At 41.3% G+C, this 10,830-nt stretch overlaps 1 protein-coding gene across 1 annotated transcript in view; it reads right to left on the bottom strand.

Moving 5' to 3' along the window:
* Positions 1 to 4,780: 4,780 nt before the first annotated feature.
* The window catches only part of Slc44a1 (solute carrier family 44 member 1), a 215,032-nt gene continuing 208,982 nt past the window's right edge, over positions 4,781 to 10,830 (bottom strand). The window contains exon 16 of the mRNA XM_074051339.1: positions 4,781 to 7,391. Coding sequence (XP_073907440.1) covers positions 7,377 to 7,391 — 15 coding nt within the window. The 3' untranslated portion in view covers positions 4,781 to 7,376. The remainder of the gene's footprint in view (positions 7,392 to 10,830) is intronic.

Here is a 10,830-nt window from a genome sequence, read left to right on the forward strand (position 1 = left end):
CTGCTCAGTCCCGACTGAAGGGGCAATGCACACTTTAGAAAGCTTGGGAAGGCAGTAGGCTTAAAAAGTTCCTCTCTGGGGACGCAGAACTCATTCTCCATTTGGATGACTCCAAAGGCTCAGAAAACTTGGCAATCAATTATGAATGAATAAAAGGGAAATAACTATTATGGTTCTACAAACGGAGAAATCAGCAGTGACAATGCCTTGCTTTCATAGAGTTACAATCTAGTGTGGGAAACTGGCAGAATTAATGTATGAGGCAGTTATTACAGTGTTTAAAAAATTATATGGGGTAATGAACTCAGAGAATTGACTTCTGATTGCCATGGAGAGGTCAGGGACGGCATCTCTCAGGAATGACCTGAGTGAGAAGATAAGTCACACGAGGATCCCGGGAAGAGCCTTTTACTTAGAAAGAATAGCAAATGCAAAGGTCCTGGAGAGACATGAGCTCTGTTTGAGAAACAGTTGTCCAACAATGCTGTAAGTTTGTCTAAACATGACTCTTCCCAACTATACTGTGATTTCCTTGAGGGCTCAGACTTCTTTTACCCATCTCTGCATCCCCAGCACAGAGCCTGCCACGCAGTGTGTACTCAATAGATAACTGAACAGAGATGTACAGGAAACAGGATGGAGGGCACAAAAGGGGAAATAGGTTTGGTTCAGGCTAGGTGGATAATGCTTGGAAAGCATGGGCTTCCCATAGAGGGCTTAAGCACAATTTTGTTCCTGCCATCTGAAAGGAAGAGTGGCATGCTGTTCTACAGAGATGCCCCCTAGCTTTGTGCCAAGGGAAAGGAACCTCCTGTCCAAGCTCCTCCAATTCCATGAGGAGCAGCAATAGCAGCCAGACCCCCAGCCACTAACCAGCTGTGGCACCAAAGGTTGATCCATGGTGCCACACACTAAAAAAAAAACTGACACACTAAAGCTGAGTCAGTTTCCCTTGGGGGAGAAATGCAGCCTGGGGATTGGAGAACATCAGAGGTCAAACCACCAGACAGTGTGGTTTCTAGCCTTGCACTTGCCACTGTGGACCCACCGCAAAGGGAAGGAAAAAGCATTTGTCCTCTTCCCTATTTGTCTTGCTGTAAGGGCTTCACCTATCCGGGGGCAACTCCTGGGCATTTCATGACTGACCGGCACCACCACAGAAGGAAGAAGAAAGAGGCTTCTGGAGACAGCCAGTAGCAACTGAAATGTGATCGCCACACTATCACTGGGCCACACCCCAGGAACTCACTCCTGGCTCCTTGTCTCAGCTCCTCCAGTTCTTTTCCTGCAGCACAGCCAGGAGCCTTTGGATTTTGACAACAGCTCTACCCCACTTGACATCTGCCCTTGTCAGATCTTTGGCTGTTTGGCCAGTCTGGCTCTCCTTCCCAGTACACCCTGGGCCTTTTGCTTTACATTCCCACCCAGAAGCACCTAATTCCTTTTACCTGTGACTTCTGTCTTCCCTGGTCCATATAGGTTCTCCCACCACAGTCACTCACCAAGCTGGGCACTAAATCTGCACTCCAATCCACTTCCAGTGTGTCTGACCTATAGACAAATCCTTTACCCTGTCTGTACTTACTTTTTAATGCCAAGTAAGCTTCAGTAATAAAATATAGCAGTTGTTCTTAAACTTGACCCCTGGGCCAGCTCCATCAGCATCACCTGCACACTTGTTAGAAGTGCAAATTCCCAAACCTAATGAGTCAGGAACTCTGGGGGTCGGAACCAGTCCTCCAAGTCATTCTGATGCACACTAATGCTTGTAAACCATTGATTCAAGAGTATCCAAGAATAAACGAAATACTTAAAAAAGAAGAAACTATAGATGAATAAAAACATGCTGTTTTAAAACTCAGGTTTCTGATTCTGAGTCAGCTATCTGATTACGGTTTCTGCGCCTCCGTGAGGAAATCGCATATCAGGATAGCCTTATGGCTAACATCATTAATGTCTGGCAAACCAGGTTCTCTGTCATCTCTAAGGAGTGCCAGGCATTGCCTGCATATTTGAGCTACCTCATAAATTCCAGGATCCCCATCTCGTGGGAGAGAAATTTCCTTCCCTTCCATGTCTCCACTCTTCTCCTTTGGGAGTCAGATGCAGTCACCCTTAGCTGTCCACATTTAAGTCCTGACACTGCTGCTTATCAGCTACAGGCTCACTTATCCTCACTGACTCTCAGTTTCTCCTCTGTAAACAGAGGTCCTAACTCCCTTTGAAGGGTTGTCTTGAGGGTAAAGCAGATTATTATGTAAAACACCTAGCTTAGTAGGCATGTAACAGAGGGTTAAAGGATGTCCTCTCCACCTTATGCCCTTCCATGCCACTCATGCATGGCTCTTCTCCCTTTAGGTTTTTGGGGCTTTAGAAGACCTGGCATCACCCCAGCTCCACTTTTCACTGTTACTTCTTGTTTGTTTTTGTTATTTCGTTTGTTGGTTTGGTTGGTACTGGGGTTTGAACTTAGGGCTTTGCTCAAGCTAGGCAAGTGCCCTACTACGATACCTCTAGCCCTTTGTACTTTTAGTTTTTCAGATAGGACCTCACTTTTTTTTTTTTTTTTTGCTCTAGCCAGTCTTGGACAGTGATTCTCATACCTCTGTCTCCCCTGTAGCTGGGATTACAGGCATGAACCAACATGCCCAATCCCCCTTTTCAGTGTTATGCATGTTTTTGGTTTGGTTTTTTTTTTTTTTTTCTGAAGCCCATCACTAGCCAGATACTGCCCTTTGTTGACAGCCCAAATCTTCACTCATTGCTCCCTATTAATATCTGGCCTTATTCCTAACATAAGCCACCCAGTCTGGGGAAGCCTATATGTCTCAGTTTCTTCAGCTGTGAAATAGGGATCATAGCCCTAGCATCTAAAAGGACTGTTGAGTGGATTAAATGAGATAATTCATGTTAAGTGTGTAGCACAAAATCTAGCATGTAGTAAGCATCCAAATAATGTCTCAACTGCAAAAGCCTAATTCTTGTCTCCTGCCCCTTCTGACTAAGAGCCAGATTTACCCAAAATCCCTGGAACCCTCAGAAGTCCCAGGCACTCTTTATAGACAGTCTTCTGGGAGGGAAAGATGGTTCTCCTTTGAAGATGGCTGGGGTTATATGGGGTAGTCTAGTCCACACTTGGAGAGCTCTGAGCCAGATAGAAAGCAGTCATTAAATACAAACTTGACATGGCAGAAGACCATGCGAAAAGAGGCACAATTCAAGCACCATGCATATTTAGCCTGAAAGAAGCAGCTCTGGGAGAACATAATCATTGGCTTCCAGTCTTCCCCGGGATTGTGCAGAAGCAGGAGATGACTTGTTCTCTAACATACACAGGTAGAATTAGGCCCAATTGGCAGAAGCTACAGGAGGACAGATTTCCACTCAACAAAATATCGAACTTTCTAACGAGCCTTACAGAGCTGGAATAGACTGATTGGTGGTGAGATTTTCAACAAGAACAGGTACCCAAGCAGAGCATTTGCTTAGCAGAGCTGTTGTGGAGGGATTCAGGTCATTGGAAGGATGACCGGGGATTTTAGTTCCGTCATGAAAAAACAAGGTGCTTTGTTTGTTTTTGTTTTGTAGTATTGGAGATTGAATCCAGGGCCTCTCACTTGTTAGGCAAGCACTCTGTCACTTGAGCTACACCCCAGTGCTTCTGTTTTTGAGAGGATCTACCTAACCAGCCTCCAGCTTGAGATCTTCCTGCCTCCACCTACTGGGTAACTGGGATTACAAAAGTACACCACCATACTTACTGGGGATAACTTTTAATACTGTTTTGAACCCTAAGGTTCTATTATTCCCTAAACTACAGGCCAATAACTATTCATACCCTCTCTGACTCAACTTTGTAATTGTACTCACCTTTGGAAAGCCCTCTGAATTTATTTTCTCCATGTAGTCCATTACAAGAGTCCTTACTGCTTCCTGGGGAGAGAGGATCAGTGAAATGCTAGCCATTATGATGTTACTGTGTCGCAATAACCTTCTCCATGTGTGATGGCATGCTTTATGCTAGGACTATGGACACAGATGAATGAGATCCGGAAGGCACATGTGTTTCCAATATACTTGGCCTTGGCCCTGGACATGCTTCTGAACTCGTTATGTTTAGGGAATGACTATGAACAAAGTAAGCTCATCTGCCTGTCAATCTCTTCATGAAAGGAAATCTCCTGAGGATAGTGGCCCGAACCCAGGTCCCTCCAGCACAGGAACAGGTTCATCTTTCCTGGTAAAAACATTGTTCAGCTGCTCTTCTCCCTCTAGGGCCAGGTTGAGCTTAGGGAGATAAAGTGGCCTCAGTGCATAATTGGCTACACTCATGGTTAAGCACCCCGACTCTGGTGCCAGGCTGTCTGAATCCAAATCCCAAGTTTACCACCTACCAGGTGTGTGGCCTCTGGCAATTTCTTGCCCTCTTTGTCCCACCATTTTCTCATTTGTAAAATGAGTAAATTAACAGAATCCAACTGATAGGGCTGTTAAGAAGATAAATTACTTAGCAAATGTAAAGTGCTTAGAACAATGCCTGACATACAGAAAATATGTAATATGTGTTAGCTGTTATTATTTCCTAAAATAAACCATTCTCCTAAGTTCAGCACCAGGAAATAATAGTGTCTGTGAGTCCTTGTCATCACTGTCAGGCTAAGATGGTACTATGTTAGTACTTCCTGGGAAAATAAGTCTCTTGAAAGCCCTCATCATTCTGAAGGACAAAACAATTGGAGGAGGAAAGGTGACAGCACAAGCTGGAAGAGGGAGACATAAGGCAAGTATGTAATATTCTTTAATTAGAAAATTTAATGCATTTCTTTCCATCTCATAGGCTACACCTTCACATAACAGCAGATAGGAAGGGAAGACAGGATCCTTTTCAAGCCAAAGGGAGGACATGATGAGAAGAAAAATTCCAAAGAATGGAAGTAAGAAATGAAACAAATGGAATGGGGAGAAAAACCTTCAATGAGCAAATACTGGGGATGCACTAGGAGAACTTTTATAATGTTCAGGAGATAGAATATTCTGCAGTCATGAAGAAATAGCTTTATGAAAAACACGCAGCAATGTGAGAGAAAATTCATGATATTACAATTTAAAAATAACTACACTTTTCTAGATATAATTGAATAACATTCACAAAAACTAACACATTTATGAAATTTTCTTTTGGCTCGGGTAAAGTGGTATCATATAACTAAGACTAATTTCCTGTTACCAAATACAACACTACAATGTCCTGAATATTTATATTTTCCCAGATTCATTTGTTGAAAATCCTCCTCCAAAAAGTGATGGTATTAGGATACGGGCCTTTGGGAAGTATTAGGTCATGGGGGCCAGAGTCCTTGTGAATGGAATGGAGAAAAAAAGAAACTTCAGAGGTACCAACCTTACCCCTACCAACACCTGAGGGTAAGTGAGAAGACCCAGAGAACGGATCCTGACAGGACACTTCATCTGATGCCAGCACCTTGATGTCAGACTTCCCAGTGTGCAGAACTGTGAGAAATAAATTTCTATGGTTTGTAAGCTACGTACTCTATATGACATTTTGTTATAGCAGCCTGAATAGAATAAGAATAAACACCTGAATAGACTAAGATAAGCATTTTATATTTACTTTCCTACTTTCATAAAAATTAACTTTGAAATACAAATCCAAATTTGGGATTCTTTCCTTGTGGTATTTAAAAAAACAAAAATAAAAAAGAGGAAAGCTGGGTACTGGTGGCTCATACCTATAATCCTGGTTACTTAAGAAGTTGATATCTGGAGGACCATGGTTTGAGGCCAGCCCAGGCAAAACAAGTTTTCAAGACCTCATCTCAACAGAAAAAGCTAGAACTGGTAGTGCACTTCTTTTATCCCTGCTGGGGAGGGGAGGAGTATAAGTTAGAGAATCATGGTCCAAGCCAGCCTGGGTGAGACCCCATTTCCAAAATAAAGCAAAAAGGGCTGGAGGCATGGCTTGAATGGTAGATTGCCTGCCTGAGTTCAAACTCTAGTACCTCCAAAACAAAAAAAAAAGAGGAAGGAGGGGAGAAGGTAGGGAGAAAAATTATTAGAGGTCAGACTGTCATGGTCTTTGAATTCAAGCCAAGGTGTTAGGATTTGAGTATGTTGTATGTGGAAAACCACTTACATGTTTATGAACAAAGACTTATTTTAGGATGGAATTTGGCAGGAAGAATAGGAAGGACATGAGTGGAAGAAGTCTGAGGTGAGAAGTTGACTGGGAACCAGAGGCCCTGACCTCTTTGTTCTGCTCCATCCCCTTCCTTTCCCTAGTTAGAACCCCACAACTCCATTCCATCACCACCATTATAAATCTTTAAGTAGTTTTTCAGTCCAATGGAAAATATAATAAATGGATCATCTAAATTAGGGTTGCTTTTCCTGAATGAGCCATATAGTCAATATTTTAGGCTTTGTGGGCCATATGTTTCTGGTACAATTATGCAACTTTGTCATTATAGAGAGAAAGCAGTTGTAGACAACATATAATGGACTGGGTGTCATTGTAGTCTCATAAAACTTTATTTACAAAAAAAAAGGTTGGGGGCCAGATTTGACAGACAGGCCATAAAAGAACATTATTATTTTGCTTAGAAAATCCTTCTGTGATTCTTCTGTACTGCTGATGTCTCCCTGATCCTTCCTCTGAGACATTTCCACGTAATACATCACCATCCCCACTCCCATTCACAAGAGTAAGTGATACCTGTGATGATATTATAGGGTAACTATCTGGAGCAATAAGGAGCAAAGCATAGCGTTACAGTGAAGGGGCTTTGGAGTTAGTCCTGGATTTGAATCCTAATCCTGTCAACTGTGTGATCTTATCCACAGCACACCACCTCTCTGGGCTTCCATTTCCTCATAGGCAAAGTGGAGATAACAATAACAGGCACAAACTTTCAGGGCTATTTAAGTGCTAGAACATCCATCCTAATGCTTGATCTGAAGTAGTTATTAGCCACATCAGTTCTATAAATAGCAGGGTTAAAGAGGACAAACCCAGGCTGCACTAAGAGAATTCCCTTGCATATCCAGACATCAGGCCAATTCTGACACTAGGTAAGAAGCAGGGAGAGAGTCTTAAATATATGCAAGGCTGGGAGAGAAAGCAACACAAAGTTTGAAGACACTGCTGCAAGACAGATTACTATCAAATGCTTGGGATTAATCATTTATTAGACAGCCCCACTGCAGCAAATCCACTTGGCTGGTGGGGAATCTTGTCCCAGGCTTCATTGAAGTAATAAGATCCTGCTCTTCCTCCCAGACTCACAACAGCTGGTATGTGGGAGAAGCTCGTGTAAACAGCCTCCTCTGAGTCCATTCTTCCGGCCTCATGAGACCAGTCACCTTTTCCTCAGCTGAAAAATAAACACATCAAAAGAATGAATGCTTCTCTCCTAAGGGAACAAGACACAGCGAGAAGCAATCAATAACCAGAAATAATGTGGGATAATCTTTAGAGAAGACATCCATGAAATGTGAGGCAGCAACACACACACACACACACACACACACACACACACACTCTTTCTCTCTCTCACACACACACACACACACACACTTAGATTAACAAATAAACAGGATATCTGAGAGAGCCTGGGTTTGAATCTTGATTCTACCTCCCTATTGACTGTGTATTCTGCAGGCAACATATTTCATCTCTGTGTCCATATTTCCCCCAAACACAAAATGAAAATAATTGTGGTACATTCCTGTAAGGTTGTTGTGAGGATTAAATACATTAATAAATAAAAAGTGCTTAGAACAGCACCTAACACACTGCAAAGAATGCTAGGTTCATGTTTTCCATGATTGGAATCAGTATCATTCTTTGACAAAGGTTTTTAGAATCACTGAGTTAAGTGACACCAACCCATAATGAGTCAGCTTCTAAGCTTATCTGAAAAATTTGATCTTAGTACTCTTAAAAGTCACAACTCTGAAATTTACGTGAGACTTTGGATTTTTCATTCCTGTCATTCAGCTAGCAGTGAGACAGGTCAGACTAGGGTAATGGGTGTTCCCATAATTCAGTTCAATTTATGAAACTGACTGAGTAAATAAACTGAGGACAGTCATAATAATACTGTGGTTCTATAATAAGACGGCCTTATTCTTAGGAAATATACATTGAAGTATTTAGAATGAAAGAATTATGATGAATGCACATTATTCTCAAGTGATTAAAAATAATAGATATAAAAGGCTGGGCATTGTGGCTCACTCTTGTAATCCTAGCTATTCAGGAGGTAGAGATCTGGAAGATGGACGTTCAAGGCCAGCCTAGGCAAAACGTTTGCAAAACCCCATCTCAACCAATGGCTGGGCACTGTGGTTCATGCCTGTCATCCCAGCTATTAGGGGAAACACAAAAAGGAGACTTGTGGACTAGGCCAGTCCAGACATAAAATTAGACTCTATCTAAAAATAACCAACACACACACACAAAAGGCCTGGAGGTATGGCTGAAGTGGTAGAACACTGGCCTAACAAGTGTGAGGGCCAGTGCCCTTAAACCCCAACACCACCCCCCGAAAATCTTATTCTTACAGTTTTTCTATAAATTTCAAATAATTTTCCAACAACTTTTAAAAACCCCGAGTGACCAGTTAACAAGAAGAGACAGAAGTACAGACTCAGCTTGACTACCAAGCATGCATTAGCCCACTGTAAAACAAGCAGAGGTGACAAGACATCTTGACCACAGCATGCCTGGAGAGCTTGGACTGGGAACGAGGGATATGAAGTAGTCCTATGATTGACTGTCCTATGGCATCAGGCTAAGATCTCCTAATACACCTGTCCCCAGGCGTCTAAAACAAGCTGTGTGTGGCACTAAGAAGAACATTGCTTAAAACCCTTGCTAAAAGTTTCATTTAAGGGTTTGGTCTTGAGATTTTAGTTTCATATTCCAATTATCATCTGTTTGCTGAGCCTCCAATGGATTCCTAACTTCAATCCATTTGGCAATCTGCAGAGAGAGCAAATCCCTAAACTCCTGCTTTCTTTCAACTGCAGTTCCTCATTCGAGAAATTTTAAGGGGTTCCTATTTTCTACAATGCCTCCTCTAAACATTGCTGCTTTATCACTTCCACATTCTGTGATTTACATATTTTGACTTGCAGTTTTAACTTGCATGATTTTTTCCCTACCACTGAAAATAACAGGTTCTATAATTAGACTGACATCTGATATTGGTTGATGCTTAGTTATGGTCACACGGCAGGGACACGCTAAAGTTGTGATTCGTCTGAGATTGAGATTAAAGCTCTTTACTGCTATTTTTTACTTAAATAAACTTTTATTTTAGAACAGACTTAGGTTTATCGAAAAATCACAGTGATAGCACAGAGAATTCCCATCTGCTGCACACCTCGATTCCCTTACTGTTAACATTCTTTGTCACAACCAATGGACCAACATTTGTAGATAGCTATTGCCTGAACTCTACGCTTTATTCACATTCATTAGTTTTCCCTAATGTCCTTTTCTGTCCCATCCAGTAGACTATCTTATATTTAGCTTTCCTCCAGTTTTTTTTTAATTTCAAAATATTTAAAGAGCCAAGATTACCCTTAAAAAAAGTGTGTGATCTGACTGAATAAGACTTCACATGATGCTGTGTCTTTCCCACTCTCCTTCAACATAAAAAGACTCATGACACAGTGTGATCCATCCCAAGGAGTGCTTAGGACACTTATTCCAAGGCTTCCTGAGCTGTCAGATCCCTCGGGAGCCCAGAACAACCCTACTTAGACTCAAAGTCCAAGGTTCCAACTAATTAGCTAGTTCAAGAAGGTTTTTGCTACTGCCACAGTCTAAAATAATTTTTTACATGGTACCTCACTTGGGAATGCTGAAATGTTTGACACAAACACATAGTGCTAAAACAGTCTTTTACTACCTGTAGAATGTACCTCTCAGGAACAGCACTGCTGATATCACTTCTGTAACATGCCCTCTCCAGCAAACATGGCACCAGCTGACACCTGCTGCCAGGGACCTTTCTCTGGCTCAGAGGCAGGCAGTGTGTTTTCCCTGCCTTGAGGCTCATAGAGCTCATTCACAGGCAAGGGTAAACTGGCTTTGCTGGCCTCTGATTCAGGATCCCAGGTCTTCTGATAGCCTAGTCTTCCCCAACATGGCTGGAATATAACAAGTTTATGATGACATCTAACCAAGTGACCCTGATTTTCCCATCCAAAGTGGATAAGTTTTTCATTCTCTTTCTTAAGGAAAAGATAAGCGATATCCCTGCTTATAAGAATTCCTTAGATGGCACCAGAGTCCTTTAACATCCTGTAAAAGGCTAAGAGCTATAAAGATTTCAGACAATAAAAGTATTTTTAAATGACAAGTGTTTCCAAATGAAATACTTAACATAAAATTTTAAACAGACAACATATGATTTTTAACAACTCTATTTTTTGATGCTTCTATTTGAAATCCCAATGTCAAGTTAAAGGGTTTTTGAAAAAGGAAAAATACATTCATAATTCCACCATCCTAGCACACTTATTTCAGGTTGATGACTTTCCTTTCAACTTTGTTCACAGCATGCATTTTTTTCGTTTCACATTACATTATAAACATATTCTGTTTCTGGTATTCAATGTATTTTTAGTGGTTATATACTATTTCACTAAGTAGATGTTTAATCATTATTTAAACATTTTTCTAATGTACCATATGTTTACTGCTGTTACCCTCAGCATGCTTGCAATAAGTAGGCACTTGGGATATATTTGTATGTGAATTCAAATAGTTCAAATTTTTATTCTCATTTATTATTATTA

This window comes from Castor canadensis, chromosome 13 (assembly GCF_047511655.1).
Source record: "Castor canadensis chromosome 13, mCasCan1.hap1v2, whole genome shotgun sequence".
NCBI lineage: Eukaryota > Metazoa > Chordata > Mammalia > Rodentia > Castoridae > Castor > Castor canadensis.